This window comes from Diplotaxodon limnothrissa, linkage group LG6 (genome assembly GCF_057381915.1).
Source record: "Diplotaxodon limnothrissa isolate DT_005_m linkage group LG6, D_limnothrissa_male_GT1.1, whole genome shotgun sequence".
In the NCBI taxonomy this organism is placed as follows: domain Eukaryota; kingdom Metazoa; phylum Chordata; class Actinopteri; order Cichliformes; family Cichlidae; genus Diplotaxodon; species Diplotaxodon limnothrissa.
The window spans coordinates 7,757,302-7,779,536 of NC_140601.1; the positions used below are offsets into that span (position 1 = coordinate 7,757,302).

Genomic DNA, 22,235 nt, shown 5'->3' on the forward strand with positions numbered 1-22,235 from the left:
AATGATCTTCCTGACAGCTTTCACTGTGAGAATGCTTTGGGCCAGTTTATAGAAATATACACGGCTGATAAAAATTAAACAAACACTTTTTAATCAGAGTATAACATCAAGTTATACTCTGTTAAACTGATTTGGTCAGTTAAGTAGCAGAGGGAATTTTTCACCAGTTTCAGCTGCTTTGGTGTTAATAAAAACAACAGGTGCACTAGAGGGGTAGCAGTGAGACAACCCCCAAAACAGGAACGGTTTCACAGACACTGAGATTTTTTCCTCCTCATCTTTTGACGTTTTTTTTTTCTTTTTCACTAGTTTTGCATTTGGCTACAGTCAGTGTTACTACTGGTAGCATGAGGCGATACCTGGATCCTGCAGAGGTTGCACAGATAGTCTTCCAGGATGGCACATCAATTTGTGCCACTGCCAGAACATTTCTCCCGGCATAGTCTCAAAAGCATGAAGGAGATTCCAGGAGAGCTGGACAGGGCTGTAGAAGGTCCTTAACACATGAGCAGGACCGGTATCTGCTCATTTGTGCAAGGAGGGCCAGCATGACCTCTAGCAGGTTACTGGTGTGAATGTCTCTGACCAAACAATCAAAAACAGGGTCTGGCATCCTCTAGTGGACTCTGTGCTCACCCAAAATTTAGACCAGATTACTGTTCTTCTTTAACAGGATGAAGAAGAACAGGAAGAGGCAGCCAATCAGAAGACAGCACTACAGAAGGCAAAGGAGGTGGCAGAGGTCAGCCCTCTGTCAGCTGCCAACCTGTCTATTGCTGCGTGAGTTGACACATTTACACAGATAACCCTCAAAGATGTGAGTACATTCAAAACACTGCACATAAAATCCATCATGTGGCTGCAGTGACAAAGAGGCACAATCCCACGTGCAATGTTTGTTTTTTTTCTTCCAGGACTGTCTTTCGTAACATTTATGATTGGCAGGCATTCATTTGCACACAACACACACACACACAGTCACCATCATACTCTCACTGTTCTCTAAAACACGATAAAGCGATTGTTCTGAGAGTGAAAGGAACAGATTCAGGGCTTTGTGAAGGGAAGAAGAGCGAGAGGCGGACAGCCTGTAGAATCTTCTCCTGGCAGCAGAAACACTGACAATGGTATACATGAGAATGTTGCTCAAATAAACTCACTGCTCCTTTGGAAGCCACTAGACTTTTTAGTCGCTGTGGCTAACTGAGCCTGTGCTGAGAAGATTTGGTGCTGGTAAATTTGTGTTGGAGAGATGGTCCTCAGTCACAGGTGAAGATAATTTTTTCATAAAACTGCTCACAACATGGTCTGATTAATTTCTGAAAAAACTCCAATCTAATTTTATTTGTTGTTTTCAGTAATAATAAGGCAAGTAAGATGCATTTCTTTTATTCAAACCAGTATCAGCCAAACTGCAAAGCTCTTACCTAAACAGTCTACATGGATAAATAAGAACATACCTAAAGTCATACATATAATTGGATTTTCCCTTTAAGGATGAACCGTTTTTACATTACTGCTACTGATGTGTGGCTAAATTTCAGTGGGTTTGTCCTCAAGTGTCTAATCCTTCTTTTCCTTTTTCTTTCTCACTTACTCATTACCATCTCTTTCCCCATAACACCTCTGACAACAATACAATGACACCAATTTCCTTGCTTATTCATTCTTCAACATCTTCACTTTATCTCCACCTCGTCCTCCTGCCTTACCTGAAATCACTCACGTCTGCCTTTCTTTTATTTTACTACACCCTCTTGTGTTTCCCCTCCATCTTCGCTGTAACTAAAACTCCTTTTCTCCTGCCTAACATCCCCTAATTTCCCCCAACAGTAAGGAGCAGCAAAAGAACCACACCAAGGGAAATAAGTCGGTGTGGGAGCAGAGAACAAGTGAGATTCGCCGACAGAACCTAATGACGAGCCGCGAGGCGCTCTACAATGAGCTGGAGCAGGAAGACTGGAAGGCGGGAGTGGAGGGAGAAGAGGTGAGGTGTTTCCCCCCCTAAGAAAAAAACACATATACACATATGTATACAGTCTACTCCTGATATATATGGTAAATATTTGTTGTAATGTGTGTAAAGCAATCTGTAAACACCTTAAAGGGATATTAACACCACTTCTTTTTGAATGGATGACTCTTGGAGGACACTTGTGACACATGTATTAATATGTAACATGACATTGAAAATCATCTATTGTAAGGTCAAAAACATTGTATCAGAACGTTTGTGTCCATTGTTCTCCAAGAGTTGGAGATCCTGCTCAATTGCAAGTAATTTTAAAGCTAATCTATAATTCTGAGATTGAGTTTATCTTAACCCTCTTAGGTCCAAGTCATCATTGGTTATAACCCCAACAGCTGCTCCAAACCTTATGCATGTGTGCCTTTTTTGTCCCCTGATTACCAAGATTTTGGAAAACAGCTTAAAAAGAATTACATATTCTGATTGCATAGAGTTAGAGTTATGGTTTCCACTGATGATGACTTAGACCATAGATGGGTATTGAATGTAAAGTCTATTTAAGATCGGTAAACTTTATCTCACAGTAATATCCAATGTCCAGTCAATGTGACAGTCATTGCTTGGTGTCTTGATGCATGCTCAATCATCCAGGTAAGGAAATCCCAAAAAGTTGATTCTGTTCATCTGGACGTTGCATTTTCGTCCAGCTGAAAATGTCAAGATGAACAGGATCAACTTTTTGGGAGTCATGGCTCAGTGTTTGTCTTCTTTTCCATAATTAGATTTCATATATAAAACTAATAACTGCTGTGTATTCTGGGTCATAACGTAATCTACATGTTTTGATGCCAGAGTGTAATATCCCTTTAAGCCTGTGAAGGAGTGTTATTTTTGCAATGCTATATGGGACGGCTTGAAGCTGCGTGCTTGGGAGCAATGCAATATTAAAGTGGGGCATGCAGAGAAAGCAGTGGACTCAAAACTGGAATGGGGCAAAGTGCAAATCAGGAGTTGGCTGGATATGACTCAGCAAACTGTATGTTCACAGCTGGTTCTGTTTTAGCATTTTGTGGCTTTACAAATTAAAAAAAAAGTTTAAAAACTTGTTCACATGGAGCCAAAAATGGTGGTCTGTTTGCTGAACTGTGTATCTGTGACCCAGGGGAGGGAATGGGACCGGCACGAGTGCTGTAAATCCTACTTGTTTATTTCTGGGTTAACATATGTATATATAAAATATGATACCAAAGAAGGTTAAAATACTCCGGACTATATCTGATTTGCCAGCTTAGAAGCAATTGCTACTGCAACCCAAAATACATGAAAAGCTGATGTATTTTGCTTGGCTTGATGAGCATTTGCTTCTTTAAAACAGCAATTTAAAAGGTTTCAAGCATGCATGGATGGCAGTGTCATTGCTGTGGTTTTATTCTAGAGCAGCTGTTTTCTTTCCGTTTGCAGTATTGTTTTTTTTACTCATTATTACATGATTTACTGTCTTTTATTAATATACCATGGAAAACAACCACTAATGTTTAAATTTGCTACTTGCTACGTGAAAAAAAATTCCAAATGACAATTTAGATTTAAAAAATATACATCTTAACATAAATGATCACCTAGACAAGAGATTCATGTTTGCAAATGATAAAGAAAGATTTTAAGTCAGTCTCTAGGATTCAATTAAATTCAAGTAAATGTATTTGATTGAAATGTATTATAAGTGGTGTACTGAGACCTGCTTAGAAAAACATGATCATACATGGCTAGCTACTCCAGGGCTAACATTTGGCTGATGTTTGCATATAACCTCGTAATGTCATCTGCTACCCTGTCACCCTAACTCAGGCGTCTTACCCACGGAAAGGACGTGGTGACATGAAAACCCACTTGGACAGGCCGTTGGTGGTGAACCCACAGGACAACCGCAATAATAACACCAACAAGACCCAACCTGGAGAACTGCCACTTGACCAGGAGTACCGGCGCCAGGACATAGATCACTGCCGCCGTGCCGCCCACTGCTATCACTACGACCGCGATCACCATCAGAAACCCTTTGGGCCAGACAGCAGAGAGACAAGCCAGCTATCAGAGACCCGTATGGAGCACGGCTTCAGCTGCACATCTCTGGGTAATGTGGAGGCGAGCATAGAGGGCCGTCCAGGGGAGGAGAGGCACAGCCACCGGAGCCACCGGAGCCATCGAGGCCATCGGCACCGGAACAGGGAAGGCTGTGAAGCTCGCAGTGTTTCCCCCCACCAGAGTGAGGCAGGAGAAGGACATAATGAGAACAGGAGGGCCAGGCAGCACCGCAGGGCAGCAAGAGAAGGAGAGGAAGGCAGGCGACACCGATCCAGGGGGAAAGAAGGAGAGGGGGGGAAAATCGTGGAAGGAGAAGGGCGGAGAGCAAGACGACATCGACATGGCAACCATGATAAGAGCAAAGGGCATTGCAGAAGGTAAGGAAAGTCTCGAATTAATCCTGTCAGTCAGTATAGGTTGTTGTACTGGTGAATACAGTGGTTAGAAATGACCTAACAACCAAAATTATTGCAAACGTTTTCAATGAACTTGCTATCACTGTGCCTTTGAAGTAGTCACTTCCATCCTACATACAGTCTTAGATGGCTAATGGCTACAACCTACAGCCATTAAAGATACTATTTAAAACGCTGTCTGTAAATGGCCTGTATTTGTATAGCGCTTTACTAGTCCCTAAGGACCCCAAAGCGCTTTACACAACCAGTCATCCACCCATTCACACACTGGTGATGGCAAGCTACATTGTAGCCACAGCCACCCTGGCGCACACTGACAGAGGCGAGGCTGCCGGACACTGGCGCCACCAGTAGGCAGTGGGTGAAGTGTCTTGCCCAAGGACACAACGACCGAGCCTGTCGGAGCCGGGGCTCGAACCGGCAACCTTACGATTACAAGACAAACTGCCAACTCTTGAGCCACGATCATAAATGTCTCCTCAGTCCAGCTGTCATAACTTTATGATAGTTAAGAGTTAAAAGACCTGAGATAGAATGATTAAAGACTAGTGAGGACACCATTGATTGAAGTTCATTTGTGTTATTCACAACATTTCAAATCCATTTAAAATCTGATTGTCGAATCTAAACAATAAAAAGTATTAAGCAGCACAATTAGCCACCAAAACTTTGGTAAAGTAACATGAGTACTGTACAATTTTGTAGGTTCTAGTTAAAATCACACAATTATCACACAGCGTATACAGGGAGTGCAGAATTATTAGGCAAGTTGTATTTTTGAGGAATAATTTTATTATTGAACAACAACCATGTTCTCAATGAACCCAAAAAACTCATTAATATCAAAGCTGAATGTTTTTGGAAGTAATTTTTAGTTTGTTTTTAGTTTTAGCTATTTTAGGGGGATATCTGTGTGTGCAGGTGACTATTACTGTGCATAATTATTAGGCAACTTAACAAAAAACAAATATATACCCATTTCAATTATTTATTTTTACCAGTGAAACCAATATAACATCTCCACATTCACAAATATACATTTCTGACATTCAAAAACAAAACAAAAACAAATCAGCGACCAATATAGCCACCTTTCTTTGCAAGGACACTCAAAAGCCTGCCATCCATGGATTCTGTCAGTGTTTTGATCTGTTCACCATCAACATTGCGTGCAGCAGCAACCACAGCCTCCCAGACACTGTTCAGAGAGGTGTACTGTTTTCCCTCCTTGTAAATCTCACATTTGATGATGGACCACAGGTTCTCAATGGGGTTCAGATCAGGTGAACAAGGAGGTCATGTCATTAGTTTTTCTTCTTTTATACCCTTTCTTGCCAGCCACGCTGTGGAGTACTTGGACGCGTGTGATGGAGCATTGTCCTGCATGAAAATCATGTTTTTCTTGAAGGATGCAGACTTCTTCCTGTACCACTGCTTGAAGAAGGTGTCTTCCAGAAACTGGCAGTAGGACTGGGAGTTGAGCTTGACTCCATCCTCAACCCGAAAAGGCCCCACAAGCTCATCTTTGATGATACCAGCCCAAACCAGTACTCCACCTCCACCTTGCTGGCGTCTGAGTCGGACTGGAGCTCTCTGCCCTTTACCAATCCAGCCACGGGCCCATCCATCTGGCCCATCAAGACTCACTCTCATTTCATCAGTCCATAAAACCTTAGAAAAACCAGTCTTGAGATATTTCTTGGCCCAGTCTTGACGTTTCAGCTTGTGTGTCTTGTTCAGTGGTGGTCGTCTTTCAGCCTTTCTTACCTTGGCCATGTCTCTGAGTATTGCACACCTTGTGCTTTTGGGCACTCCAGTGATGTTGCAGCTCTGAAATATGGCCAAACTGGTGGCAAGTGGCATCTTGGCAGCTGCACGCTTGACTTTTCTCAGTTCATGGGCAGTTATTTTGCGCCTTGGGTTTTTCCACATGCTTCTTGCGACCCTGTTGATGTTTGAATGAAACGCTTGATTGTTCGATGATCACGCTTCAGAAGCTTTGCAATTTTGAGACTGCTGCATCCCTCTGCAAGATATCTCACTATTTTTGACTTCTCTGAACCTGTCAAGTCCTTCTTTTGACCCATTTTGCCAAAGGAAAGGATGTTGCCTAATAATTATGCACACCTGATATAGGGTGTTGATGTCATTAGACCACACCCCTTCTCATTACAGAGATGCACATCACCTAATATGCTTAATTGGTGGTAGGCTTTCGAGCCTATACAGCTTGGAGTAAGACAACATGCATGAAGAGGATGATGTGGACAAAATACTCATTTGCCTAATAATTCTGCACTCCCTGTATACAGTGGTCCCTCGTTTATCACAGTAGTTACGTTCTAAAAATAACCTGCAATAAGTGAAATCCCCGAAGTAGCTTTATTTTTTACAATTATTATAGATGTTTTAAGGCTGTAAAACCCCTCACTACACACTTTATACACTTTTTCCAGACAGGCATGAACATGTTCACACTTTTCTCTCTTGTTTAAACACTCTTAACGTTCAAACCCTTGTAGAAAAACAAGTCCAGTATTATAGAATAAAACCAAAGTCACCCGCGGTTGCCTTTGACGGTGCAAAACATTTCATTGACATTGTTGTGTTTGTTGGGGAGAAAACGTACAAACATGCAGTGCAGCACTTCAGAGTCACGCTGCTAGCGATCAAAGATTTATGTAAATTTGACAAGCTGAACGCAATCTGTGCTGTACAGGAGACACGGCACGGGATTGATTGACAGTGGTGTACAGCCAATCAGGATGCAGAACACAATGAGCTGTAAAAAAAAAAAAAAAAGCATGCAAAATTGCACAAAAAATAATCCACGAAACAGCGAGGCCTTGAGAGGTGAACCGCGTTATAGCGAGTGACCACTGTATGTAGTTAATTTATTTATTGTACACTGAAAAAAATGAAATAAAAGGTTAAAGTTACTTAGTATTTATTTTTATTTAAGTATTTATTGTCATTGTCAGAGAACAATGAAATTGTGTTTGGGGCTTCCGTACAACCCGTAAATAAAATAATGAAGAAAATAATAAATACCCCTTAAAACCCAAGTGTAAATATTTAACCCAGTGTGACTCCAGTGCAATAAGACAATCCTTAGCAACAACATGAGAACATGACAAGTAATGTTCATAAGAAATTCAGACAAAGACCTGAGAAACATGACAAAGTACAACAATGCAACCCATTCAATATTTTTGTACTGTGAGATATGATGTCAGATATGATAGTTATCTATTTAAGAAAGGGGGGGGGGGGGCAGGGGGGGAAAGAGAATAAAGATATGATGCACCAATGCAGACCAGTTCAGTGCTATTAAGAAGTTGGATATGGTTATTGTCCGTGAGAGGGGGGCAGAGAGTTCAGGAGCCTCACAGCCTGTGGATACAGGCTGTTGGCCAGTCTGGATGTTCTGGCCTGTATAGACCTGTACCTTCTCCCTGAGGGCAGCAGGTGGAAAAGGTGGCGCGCAGGGTGATGTTGGTCCCGCAGGATACTGTGGATACTGAGCGAGAGGGGAAGATATTACTAATCTCTGGCAGACTTGTTCCAATAATTCTGCCAGCTTCTTTCACCACCCGCTGGAGTGCTTGCTGATCGGCCTTGGTGCAGCTGGGGAACCACACTAGAAATCCATACGTCAGAACGCTGCTGATGGCACAGTTGTAGAAGTTCAACATCAGAGATCTGGGAATGTGTGCGCTCCGCAGTCTCCTCAGGTAGTAGAGGCGCTGTTGGGCCTTCCGTGCAACTGAGGTGATATGGTTGCCCCAGGACAGGTCCTCGGTCACAGTTACCCCCAAGAATTTAAAACTGCTCACCCTCTCCACCGCCTCACTGCCAATGAAGAGAGGCAGATGGTTGTTATGACCCTTCCTCCGGAAATCTACAATGATCTCCTTGGTCTTTTTGGTGTTTAAGACCAAGTTATTGTCGTGGCACCATGACTCTAGTTGTTGCACCTCTGTCCTGTAGTTTGTCTCATCGTTGTTGGATATAAGTCCGAGCACTGTAGTGTCATCGGCAAACTTAACAATGAGATTGGACGCGCAGGAGGAAATACAGTCATGGGTGAAGAGAGTGTATAGCAGAGGGCTCAGGACACACCCCTGAGGGGCACCGGTGTTGACCACAAGGGTGGAAGAGGTGTTCTTACCCACTCTGACACTCTGTCTACGGTTAGTGAGGAAGTCCACAATCCAGTTGCACAGAGAGGAGTTAAGTCCCAGTTGGTGGAGTTTGGGACGGAGTTTGTATGGCCGGATGGTATTAAAAGCCGAGCTGTAGTCTACAAAGAGGAGCGGTGCATAGGTGTTCCTGTGTTCCAAGTGCTTCAGTAATGTGTGCAGCACTGTGGCGATGGCATCCTCGGTTGACCGGTTCTTCCTGTATGCAAACTGGTGCGAGTCCAGGGATGGTGGAAAAGCAGCTCTGATGTGTTTAATGACCAGTCTCTCCAGGCATTTGGCGGGAATGGGGGTGAGTGCCACAGGTCTGAAATCGTTCAGACATGTGACATTTGACTGTTTTGGGATGGGAACGATGGTTGCTGCTTTGAAACAGGATGGTACCAGTGAACAGGACAACGAGGTGTTATATATAGAGGTGAAGACATCCGCCAGGTCCGCAGCACAGTCTTTTAGCACCCGGCCCAGCACTCCATCTGGCCCGGCCACCTTCCTGGTGTTAATGCTCCGGAACACACGCCTCAGCTCATGAGTGCTCAGGACTGGAGCAGGGTCGGTTGAGGGGAGAGGGGACAGGACAGGGTCGGTGTTCTCCCTATCAAAACGGGCATAAAAGAGATTTAGATCCTCAGCCAGAGTAGAACTGTCGGCTGAGGGTGATGGTGTTCTCCTTTTGTAGTCCGTGATAGCCCTGATGCCCTCCCAGACCTGCCTTGGGTTTGTGTTGTTCTCAAACCTGGCCTCGATACGCCTCCTGTGCTGCTGCTTGGCAGTCTTGATGCCTCTTCTCAGGTTGGCCCTGGCAGCACTGTATGCCTCCTGGTCCCCGGATTTGAAAGCGTTGTTCCTCGTTCGAATAAGTTGTTGAACTCCGTGTGTCATCCAGGGTGGATTATTAGGGAACACACGGAGTCGTTTCCAAGTTGTTACATTGTCCACACAGAAACAGATGTAGTCCAAGACAGTGGAGGTATAACTGTCCAATGCGACACGATTGTCAGTGTCCTGCACCTTGAATACATCCCAGTCTGTGCAGTGGAAACAGTCCTGAAGCATCGGAATAGCATCCTGCGGCCATGTTCTCACGGTTTTGGTTGTAATCCCAGTGCTCTTGATCTTTTGTGTGTATATTGGGTGTAGCAGAAGGGAGAGATGGTCTGATTTACCCAGGCGGGGATAAGCCTGGGCTCTGTATGCATTCGCCATTTTGGTGTACACCTGGTCCAACGTTCTATCTCCTTTGGTAGGTTCAAGGTTCTTTATTATTTGTCACATGCATAGTTATACAAGTATAACACACAGTGAAATGTAGCCTGACACGCTCCTCGACATGTGCAAAAATTGGGGGGGGGTAGAGGAAGAACATTATATATTTATATATATATATATATATATATATATATATATATATATATATATATATATATATATATATATATATATATATATATATATATACACATATAGTATATACACTGGGTGAATGTGCAGTAGTAGCAGCAAGCAGGTGAATTCTGTACATTAATATGAATATGAATATGGTAGCACACTTCAGTTTGATGATCTTTAATCAGTTATGTAACTAAAACTTGTAAAAGTGGTCAATTAGTTTAACTCACCTGGTCATTTTGTTCAGTATGACTTTAGTGATTTGATCTATTCAACAGCCTGCAGTCCTGTTCATATTATATACAAAACGTAATGCAAAATGAAAGAAGACATTCATTTGTTTTAATAGATTTACTGTTCAGTAATGTAATTCCCGGAACAAGTAAAAGTACAAATGTGTTCACGCTAGATGTCCTTCTTAATATTTTTACCCAGCTCTTTGGGACTGATTTTAGTTGTGGGTTAAATGAGAGAGCAATTAGTAGAATCAAACACCAGAAAGGTAGAATTTACTGCATGAAGTCCAAGTTGCTGTTTTGCTATGAGGGTCCCTGGTGCCAAAAAGCTGACTCAAAGTGCTGAGAGGTCATCGTCTGTCAATGTTGTAACATCCTCCATGAACATGGTTTAGGACAGATGAGGGTGTGACCTCATCTCCCAGAGCTAGTTGTCATTCACTAACAAACAGATCCATTTAAAATCTGAAATTCAACCAAATTGTTCACTGATTAAATCTACTGCACACTTAGTTGATCAGGGCTCCATTTCATCGCAGTGTTCCTTAACATTCTTCATATATCTGCGTTGCACATTTTAAGACAGTGAACATCTAGGCTAAATGTCCTTGAACAGTGCAAAGCTATAAATGCAAATTGCAGTGTCTTTGTAACCAATCAGATAGCTCCTTACATTGCTCCACATGGCTAATTTGTATTGCATTGTCTACAAGGATCAAAGGAGTTAGGGAAATTTTAAGTGAAATAGCTAATACAATAGTTAATCTATTAGCTAATTTCACAGCTAATTCCATAGTTACTCCCATTGCTAATTTTGTAGGTAATCCCAAAGAAAGCAGGAAAAGGAAATGCAATGAAATAATAGAATGGAAAAGAAATGAAAAGGCCATTTTAAATGTTAGTTCTGAATTTAGAATTTTGTAAAGACTGTTTATTGAGAGTTTAAGACTTTTAAATTAAAACTACCAGGCTATGTATTACAACCATATAAAGACACATATCAAGTGCATCATAGGATATTGGCCTTGGTAGAGAATCTGCCCTTCTGTGTGCTCTGCGTTGCTCTTGTGACATCTCCCCCATCTCTTTTTCCTTCATCAGGGAACACCACAGTACTGGACCAAGCCTCTCTACCACCCGTCCTATACAGCAGTATAATGAGGACCTGGACAACTTCCGCAACAACAGCAAGCTGGCCAATGCCCACGAGCACCCTTACGCCCTACCACCAGATCACCCTGACCATCCTGACCATGTCAATAACCTGCTCAACTGCCGCGATGCTGATACCCACACGCTGCTTCACAGCATGGACAGCTTGATTCTCACTAGCATGGTTAAACCTGACTACACAGCCATAGAAATGCCCCCTGTCTACCCTTACCCCTCGACCAACGCCATCTTACAAGGTGAATCTTGGAGGCTCGTATGACTATAAAACTAAAGATGGCTTTTTGGGGTCTATAATTTGTTTGATAGGCATCTTCTAGTTTAGACAGAGAGACATTAATGCAGTACAAACTGTACTTCTGACTGGTTGTACTGACTTTAACGTTAGAAGACTCTTCGAGAAACACGTCAAAGATACTTTCAAAAATGTATAAAAGAGTGTGTTTTTTTTTTATGGGTCAGATTGCAAAAACATTATACTCTAAAATATTATTTATTTCTGATGCCATTATACCTTCATGGTATTTCAGAGTATTTTTCAACAATAAAATGTAGTGCTAATGCAACGAGAGCTAACGCAGTAACGAAAAACCTTTCTGGCAGGTACCCAACTATAATAATATGCACTCCTTACGCTCCAATAATGCCTGATAATTTCTGCTGCAGCAGCTACCTGCGCTTACTGAAAGGACATAGGATTGTGGACAATGTGGTCAATAAACTGCATTTGTATACACTTAGATATGGCAATAGACGAATGTCTGGCCTCCACCTTTTTTTATTAATACTAAACTGCATGGCTGCAGTTTTATTTTTACCTTAAACCAAACGTTCACAGTCACCATTGCTTCCAGACTGCTGCCTGTTCAACCAATAAAGAGCGCCCTCCAGTGGTCCCTCATGAGCAGTTCACTACAATACTGCACCCCAGTCTAACTTTTTTTATCAGTTTAATTTATTTTTAAAACATGTTTTTGACTGTACTATAATACTGTGCATAATATCACTGCAGTGACACCTAAATTAAAATTGTTGGCTTTCCTCTTGAACTTAACAACAGTGCAATATCAGTCTTTATGTGTCAAACGTTGTCTCTTTGTGTTTGTCGATTCTGAGTTCTCCCTGTTTTCTTTGCTGGATTTTCTTAGTGAACAAGAACGCCAACACCGACCAGAAGAAAAGTGAGGAGAAGAAAGAGGAGGAGAGCGAGGGCGGAGATGAAGATGGCCCCAAACCCATGCCTCCTTATAGCTCTTGCTTCATATTGTCCACCACTAACCCGTGAGTATATACTCTGTGTGTGTGTCTGTGTTTATACACAAACACAAGCTCCAAGCTTTGTACCATGCTGTTTTCTAGAATATGGAAAAGTTATTGTAAAGGAAAGTTTTTCTTTACAGCCTAAGACATATTTCATATTTAATGTGTTGTGGGGTTTTTTGTTTATTATTTCTTAACATGCACACGCGTCTGTGTGTCTGCGCCAGGTTTCGGAAGTGCTGTCACTATATCCTGACTCTGAAGTATTTTGAGTTCACCATCCTTTCTGTCATCGCTATGAGCAGCATCGCTCTTGCTGCAGAGGACCCTGTCAACCCTAAGTCACCGCAAAACGATGTGAGACACGACTATGTGTTTGTGTTTTTCTGTCTGCATCGTTCTTCTTTTTTGATGGGATGTGTACAACAGATATAAAAATGAATATTTTGAGAACTTTTAGCAAGATCTGGGAATAGTATATGGTTTTAAAGTAAAGTTATTAGTTGTTAATAAATCCTGTCAGTGAAGAGGTCAGCAGTGGTGATATAAATAGCTTGTGCTAGGACTAGAAGGATTTGGCTACAGCTAAATTGTTCATAATACATATTAATCATAGGTATCACAGCATCCTAATTAATATTTCCTTTTTACATACCTATTGATAACACCCACATGTGATAACAAGGAGTGATTGCAAGGCAGATATTTTGCAGTTTTGCAACCGACAGTTCATATCCGGCACACAAGATTTCCTGTTCCATCGATGGATTTCCTTGCATCCAACCAAAGCTTACTCAAACAGGATTGGTCGGTAGCAATGCAAACCAGAAAGCTTCTATTACCAATGTAGGCCCTTGGCTATAGATCACATGCAAATATCTCTTTGCGGATTCTGTTCATCAACCCAGGTTTCCCCAACCTTATAAACAGTACGTTTGCATAATGACTGAAACTAACACCACCAACAAAAAATAAGCTGTGGGGTCAATTTCTTGATCATTAACCATGATGATTCTTGATCATCGTCACTGGTGCTCGTCTTAGTCATTATGTAAATGGAGGGTTGGGAAAACCTGCCATCAGCTGAGACTGAAGAAGTCACCTCCCACTGAAAATGCTACATCACGATGAACAGAATCAACTTTTTGGGATTTCCATAAAGACGTATTTCCTTACCTGGATGACTGATCATGCATCAACACATGTCTTTATGGAGATTGGATATTTAGTAGCTTTTTTTTCTCTGTTATTACATTAAATCAAGATTTAGAGAATGTGGAGGATAGGTTAACACCGCAAAGAAATATTATGACAAAAGAGAAGAAATTATGAATAATCTCACTCACGGCAAGTGGATTTTGTGATTGAGCTGTTTGAAAATGGAAACCTAAAATAGGTTTAGAACTAGGATCATTGTCTTTCTAGTGTGTACTTTTTTTTCTTTGCTAATCTCTCCTCCGTTTGTCGCATCTTTTCTCACTCTGATTCATCTGCTCTCTCTAATATGTTAATTTATCTCATGGTGTTGTGTCCCTCCGCAGGTGCTGCGTAATTTTGACTACGTTTTCACAGCAGTCTTCACATTTGAAATGTTGATCAAGGTAACAAAGTATCACAGTGCGACTGTGTGTGACTCTCTACTTTGAGCCCTTTTTTGTGCAGTTGTATGAGGCGTCCTCTGTTTGTGTGTGTGTTTCTGTATTTGTTAAGGCCAGCGTGCTTTAGAGGGTAAAGTCAGTGTCCCTGTGTATGTGTGTATATGAGTATATATCATGCTGAGCACACTCCTTGTCTTCCAGATGGTGGTGCTGGGCTTGTTTCTCCACGAGGGATCCTACTTCCGTGACTTGTGGAACATTCTGGACTTTATAGTGGTTAGTGGTGCTCTGGTGGCCTTCGCCTTCACGTAAGTTCCCCTCCCCATCCTCCTCTTCATCTACTCCACTATCCTTCCACACCCACACACACATTTAACCATTGACAGAAAGACCTTTGTCAGTCAGCCGTGTACGTCCAATACACTAGGCGAGGCCCGGCTTCCACCCTCCTGTTGTCTCAGTCTGCTCTGCGTCAGAGCTCATCATCCCCTCTTGTCTAGTATCCCCTTCGCTCTGTTCCCGTTTCTGCTTCTGTCCATCTTTTTTCCCAGTCTTTTCTGTTTTCTGTAGGCTGACTCCTTTCCATTTTCATCTCTATTTCTGTATTGGCCGCCATCACATGTGTCATCATATCAGCAGGTCTTTCTCGATGTTCAGTCGCCACCTTCATCTCGACAACTGACGGCGATCCATAACTAAAATGTATCCCTGATATTTCACACTTAAAAGATCATCACCATCTTTTATTTAAAGAGGCTTTTTGTTATACTGTCATCTTCATTTCAACCACTGTAAGAGTTTCCCAAATCATTTCCCACACAACTGTCTATAAGCTATAAAGTGCAACCTGCTCCTTATCAACATTTTCTCCTCCCAAATCTTCCTTGCTCCCGATCCCTTTTTTCCCTGTTTGCCAATCCATGCCACTCTGATTTCCTTCTAACCAGGCCGTGAGTCATCTCTTTCGTCCTTCCTTCCCTTTTCTTGCATCTCAGTCCCTGACTTAGATCCCCCAAGCCCTGCTTACCAACACTCCCCCCAGGTCCTCTTCAGCCCATGTCCCTGCTGAGGCCTTCTCGTCAAACACCTTTCAACTCCCTCTCTCATATCAGCACCTCCCCCTCTCTATATTCACCTACCCGTTTTCTCAGTGTCATCGCCTACACCTCTGTTGTTCCTAACATATGGCAGAGAGAGTAACCTAGCAAGGGAGTGCTGTACTGCTCTCTATGATCTTAGTTGGCCTCTCCGTACTGAACCACAGCCCCTGGGTGTATGCCATGAGAACTCCCACAGGAAAAGTTGGGAGATCATCAAAATTAGTAAGATTCATCCTCTGTCGGCCATGAGTGTCAGTTTTTGAGATATCTAAGGGTGGACTACAGAGGAACATTATTAGGAACTAAGTAATAATACTAGAATGTGCTATATATTTAAAATACATTTGGCACAAAGATACAGTGGAAGAAATGTAAGAAAATCTGATGGTACTCAATTTAGAAATGAACACCATCAGATTAAATGCAGATTTATTCAACGTTGTTGAAACAGTGCAAAGTTGCTCGCCGTATGGTTCACATCTGGCTGTAGAGTACTCCTGCTTTGAATTTTCATGCTGTATGTTAAGAAGAGGTGTTGCCCATTGCTCCCTAATTTACCATTAATCCCACAAACCACAACCTCCAATCTTTGTTGAGTACAACTCCTATTATCCGCTCCTGATTATTCAGATTCCACCAAATGCACCATTCAAGCTTCCACTCTCCAAAACCCATTGTATCCAACATCCTCCACCTCGTCATTCTTCCCCATGCCCCTGTCCGGAGGTCAAAATTAGTCATTCCGTGGGGGTGAGGGCGCCCCAGACACCTTTAACCCTTTAATTGCCCAGGCTCTACATCCGCCACTTGGAAGAACACTTGTCCCAGGAAGGACTCATCTCCTCAGCGTCCCTCCTTACTTCTCTTTTGCCAGCACACACTCAAATGTACACACATACTCCTCCACCATTCTGACCATGTTAATGAAACTGGAGGCACAGGTATTTAACTCTCCTTTTTCTGCACGACCCAGGAAAGTACATGGGAGGGTAATAAGCAAGGCATGCTGGGGCAGGGTGTAGTGGATGGAATGATTTAGTAGACGTTATTGCGATGGATACAGCTGAAGGGATCATTTGTGTGTTTGTGTTTGGTAGAAAATAAAAACATGCATTCTCCTCAGCTCTCTGGATGCCTATTGCATGTCTTACTTAGTGTCTACATGAACACTTGCTGTGATGGACAGTAGACAGCATCACTAAGAGCTATGTTCATGATGTTTTAAGCAAAGGATTATCTCCTAAATATGGCATCTGTATCTGAGCAAATAGCTACTGTAAGGGAGTGTTCAGATTAAATATGAAGCGTGTTTTAGAGACAGCACCACTGCATGAAAACTTAAGGGGTAAGAAATCGGAATGTGACGTGAAGTGAAGCTTCTTGTTTTTCTTATTTTATTTTTTTTTAGAAAATCACAACAGCAATCCAAACATTTATTTTTGTTATGAAGAACATTTTTTAAAACAGGTTATATGAAGAAAAACAATAACGTAAGGAGAAAAGAACATTTACTCATTTCTTTACTGCAGAGGTACCGAAAATAGTATCAAGTATTAAACTGGGATTGGTATTAAATCAGCATCCTGACAACCATAAAATGATACTTGATGAGAGTACTAAAGCTTTTTTGTTTTATCAAATTATTATTTTGTGGATTTAGGTCATCAATACAGATTACACAGATTAGACAGATCGAGCGCATTGTTAGATTAAATCAAATGCTAGCTGTTACCATATCCTTCGATTCTTTGATTAATTCTTGACACTTAATCACATTTGATCTTAATGCCACAACTTGTGACACTTTGTACTGAGTCCAAAGACACAGAGTATACCAAATTATATTCGTGATATAAGGCCAGAAAGTGGAATTCTCACCCAATGTGAACAATTACTTGCTTCTTTTCTAAATCATCACAAAATCAGCTCAGCTCAACTATGTACAATCATTCATACATATCAATCAGCCACAAAATGTAACGAACTAATAGGTGAAGTGAATAAGGTAGGAAAGAACTGCCCAGAAGTGTGTCTGTAAGAAGCCAGAAGCACTGATCTGGCTTCCAAATTCCCAACAAACCAACAAAAGATCCATAGCTAACAAACATCCCAGGCTCCCCGAAGTCCCGTATCCTTCCCTTATTTTAGGAGGACAAAGAAAGGGCAACATAGTATTAGTTATGGTGTAGCTGAAGGGTGAATGAACACATATGCGCTGGTCAGTATTTGAGTAGATGTTAGCTGACCAGGGAAGCTGCAGATGCAGGCAAATACAGCATAGAGAAAATAGGGTATCAAATTATAAGGCGATACTCTACAAATTGAACTTGTCACACTGTTGGTGAAGCACTGCAGATAATATTAATAGTAATAAAAATAGTAACTTTTTTATACCTAATTGATTATAAGGTCTTAATTGGTTTTACCTTTAAAAGCACCAATCCAGCACCACCTATGGTAAATGGCCTGTATTTGTATAGCGCTTTACTAGTCCCCAAGGACCCCAAAGCACTTTACACATGCAGTCATCCACCCATTCACACACCCATTCACACACTTATAGTACCCGGGTTTTAGATTATTTTGGTTAGGCAAGGAAAATGTCAAACACACACAAGTATAAATAGCAAAATATATAAATAGTAAAAGGTGACAATTTTCCACCACTTTAGAAAGAAACACAAACAATTGTTTCAGATGGATGATAAATTTGTAATGGCAAGTTAAAAATCAGTCCACTGCTGCACCCTCCCCAGCATGACTCGCCACTGAAAAGAAGATGCCTCCTGCCCCCCTGCACTGGTGTTCCTCCCCTCTCCTCTCCCCTTATTTACTTCTTGAATCACCCTTCCCGTTTCTCTTTAGGATGCTCTCGCACCATTTCCCCTCACACCTTCGCCTCCTCTCTCCGCCCTCTTTGTAGTTTTCTCCTTTGCCTCCCCAATCCTACCATCCGCTTCAGGGCTGAGCTACCAGACATTTTTACTTAAGGGGGCGAAGGCTTCACTCCCACCTGTGTAATTCCACTTTGACGCATGACATTCTTTAAAAGCAGGTACATCACAGAACCATTGTACAGAGGGTTTTTTAGCATGGTCGCAGTACAATGGCTTCGTATTTTTATGGGTTTTGAACACAACAACCACGCTTTTGGCACCTTTCATTCTCCAAAATAAATGCTGAATGATACAGTGTCATTAGTGAAATTTGCATGCACTCACAGTACACTGTGAAAGTGTCTTTCCTCTCCCGTTGACGGTGTGTGTGTATGGGAAAGTGCACACAAATCCTGGTTTCTTGAGTGTCCGCTCGTGATGGATGTCCTGTGTATATATCTATGCGCTCTAACGTGTCAAGAAAACCTGGAACCGGCCACTTGGAAAGATTTAACGCCTTTCTCTTCTCCTGTGTAGATGTGCATGCAAAGCAAGCTTTGATAAAATCCCGCTAGATTTGATTGCAGATCTAATGAGGGCAATTTGTGCTGTAGGCCTTGTCTAATTGATCATTATGGTGTGATAAGATAAGAATTGGTGTAAATGGATGCAGCAATTGAGTTTCCTCCTCCAGCCGTGAAGGTAATTCTTCATAGAGATGGTAGCACAGCAGGCCGCAGCAAAAGACAGCCAGGAGGGAGGGAAGATTTGCACGTCTAGAGTCTCAGCAGGGGGCCTGATTCACAGAAGTGCTCTTATTATAACTGCAGAGCTCAATAAGGTACCTGAGAGTAAAGCAGCACTGATGGAATAAAAGGTACATTGCTGCAACGTAAGGAGGCACGAAGAGGCTCAACAAAACTATATTATTATATTTTATTTTAAAGTGTAAATCTTTTACATTATATGTCATGTTACAGAATCTACTCTAAAGAGTTGTAGTGTTATTTAATAAATTACACAGCCCCCGTTTTTATTGCATTCGATTGATTTGAGCCAAAATGTTCTAAAAAATATAAAAGCATTACATTATGTGCTTATATTATATTAGCATAATATATTACTATGATCCCAGACTGCTTCGATGAAGTCGATGTCTGAATTCAGATTTATGACTCCATAAGATGTGTCGCCGCTGATTTTCAGTCCAGTTCTTGTGTAATTTAGCACACCTCAGCATTTTCTCCCTGTTTCCATGTCAAACTGTGTTATCTTTGGCTTTTTTAGTAGCTTCAGCTACAGAAATGTGAACAAATGATTTTAAAATTGTGTAGCCACAACACTGGTTTATTCCTTGAGTTAGGTGCTGTTTTTATCTGTGAATAACTCACAGTCAGTGTTAAGTGGTTTTACAAAGAAACAACACAAACCCCAAAACGTTCCTCTGAGAAAGCTCAGGTACAAGGACTGGACTTAAAATTGAGTATTAAAAAAGGAGCCGATGTTAAATAAAAACTTTATGAAATCTGCAGAAAGCCTGGAAAGGTATTTCTTAAGACCACTTGATAAACAGTTAAGTATAAAATGTGAGGTTGTTCATGTGTGTTACCATGAATCATTTATCATTTTTAAGGGAATATCTACATAAAGCGATACAGCCCATTTTAAAAGACTCATTCCAGCACTGTTCCAGTGTGTTCCCTGGACAAAAACATAGCTCAGGAAGCTCAGAAAAGGAGCTCAGTTAAACAGAAAATATTAAGCTAAATCAAGTAAAGCAGCTTAAGGATAAATATCAGTACAATCCTTTCAAAGGAACCGATGATTAGAAATCATTTTCCAGTTTGGTCAGCACTGAAAACTGTTGTGCTGATCTAAAAAGAAAAAGAAAAAGAACACTTGCTAGTTGGTTTGGAGAATATGTGTTTAATTATTGTCTCAAAATGACAAAAAATGAAAAATATGAAAGTATTATTTTTTCAAAGGAATGAACGGTATCATGTGACAGCCTGTAGTGCGTCCTTCACAGAACACCACCAGTTTTTCTCAAAGGAGTCGTACACCCTGTTGCAAACTTTCTTTTTAAATCTTTTTTTAAACTAGAAATTGTTTTTTTTTTCAAGGTGAAAATTTAAGACTGTAATTAAGCCAACATTGCCTAATGCTACAGAGCCCCAACGAGCCAAATGTAAAGTGGTTTTTGGCTCAATAAATATTCAGATCAATAATCATTTTAATATAATAAGCTTACATTAGGGTTGGACACATCGATAAGAAAATAGATGGATGGAATTTGCATTAGGTAATGCGATGTGTTGCTGGAAAAACAGAGTGGTGGTTACTGAAAATGGGCTTCTGTGTACCTATGTACATATTCCATTAAGAATCATAAGTAATATATGATTAGTGATTCCTTTAGTCATTAAGTATAGTGTATTTCTGATAAGTTACACTAAACTTTTGAGTGATATTCTAGCTGACAGGTATTTCGGTATCCCACTCAGTGTTTTTTATGGAGACGAGGTGGGCATGGAAAGGAATAATCTGTGTGCATGCGTGTGTGTGTTGATGGGTGGAGGGTGTGTATTTGTAATCGGGTATGCAGGTATGCCCATCTTGCTGTCCTTTTTTGTCTGTCTCTCATGTGAATGTATTTTTTCCTGTTTCTACCAAACCCCCTCTCTCTTGTGTCTGTCTTTGTTGGCCTCTTTGTGTATGTGTGTGTATCTGTGTGTGCGCGTGTGCTTGTGTCTTTCTATGTCTTTTTTCCCTTCCCTCCCCCTCTTCCTTTCTTTCTCGTCTTCTTTCTCGGTCTTTCTTTCTGTCGCTGTCCCTGACTCTTGCTGTCTCCATCTTCGGGGAAACTCAACAGGAGCGTCAGCGGGTAAAGTCCTTCCTCTGCCCTGCTCTATCCTGCTGTCTTCTTTTCTCCATCACCGGGTCAAATTGGCTTCTCTCTCTTTCTTTCTTTACTGTTCTTGTCATCCATACTCATTCTCGCCGTATCATTTCCACTTGTTCTCGTTTCCACCGCTGTGTCCACAAACCACAGGAAACCATCTAAACACCTCAGTAGATTTGACTTAAAGGCTTTGATTTGTAATAATACCTTGTTTAATGAACGCACAACTTAAAATTACCAGAACAATAGTATCAAAGTGACACCCCACCCCCACTGTCGTTTTGTAAGCTCTTTCTAAAGGAGGCTATAAACCTTTTCTGCGCGTGTGTCCCTCCCTGTTATTGGCCTGTATTCTAACCTAATTTCCTAGAATTTATGTTTTTGTTTTGGCTAAATTGCAACAGCAAATGTTTTTTGTTTTTTTTACCTTAGACATAGCCATCATGCTGTCATCCGTAGCGTTTTGAATTTGCACTTTGAAGCCTTGCTATGTCTTTCTCCAAAATCTTGTTTTTCAGTCCCAGAAGTGACCAAATTTAGACAAAAGCATGGAGTGTAATTCTATTAAATAAGGCTATGAAATTTTCATTACAAGGTACATCTACAAACCATGTGACAGGAATGTCAAACTCATTTTACATCATGGGCCACATGGAGCCCGCTTTCATCTCAAGTAGACCGGACTGATGAAACTCTTCCTGTTAGTGTAAATAAGTTGAATCCCTAAGATATCTTAATATAAAAAACTAAGTGCATGGCTCTTTGGGCTTAAATTGTAAGAAATAAATGTGCAAAATCACATAAAAACCTCTGGTGGCTCATTGGCCAGACTGTTCTGTAATTATAAATCAGAAAGCTTTTTGTTAATTCACAGAAAATAGCCTTTTTTAACTGTGGAAACATATAAAAATAATATATAAAACTTAACTTTCTATACTAGTGAAAAAAATGGGTGTGTATCCTAGAAACACTGATACCTGCTGGAATTTCATCCAAAACAAATTTTTGGTGCAATCATAAATACTCAGCTCA

General features: G+C 41.2%; 1 protein-coding gene across 1 annotated transcript in view; it reads left to right on the forward strand.

Annotated features, from left to right (window-relative positions):
* The window catches only part of cacna1ab (calcium channel, voltage-dependent, P/Q type, alpha 1A subunit, b), a 108,615-nt gene that overhangs the window by 40,248 nt on the left and 46,132 nt on the right, over nt 1-22,235 (forward strand). The window contains exons 17-24 of the mRNA XM_085355563.1: nt 674-780; nt 1,834-1,987; nt 3,818-4,431; nt 11,399-11,706; nt 12,616-12,748; nt 12,955-13,084; nt 14,269-14,328; nt 14,527-14,633. Coding sequence (XP_085211689.1) covers nt 674-780; nt 1,834-1,987; nt 3,818-4,431; nt 11,399-11,706; nt 12,616-12,748; nt 12,955-13,084; nt 14,269-14,328; nt 14,527-14,633 — 1,613 coding nt within the window. The remainder of the gene's footprint in view (nt 1-673; nt 781-1,833; nt 1,988-3,817; nt 4,432-11,398; nt 11,707-12,615; nt 12,749-12,954; nt 13,085-14,268; nt 14,329-14,526; nt 14,634-22,235) is intronic.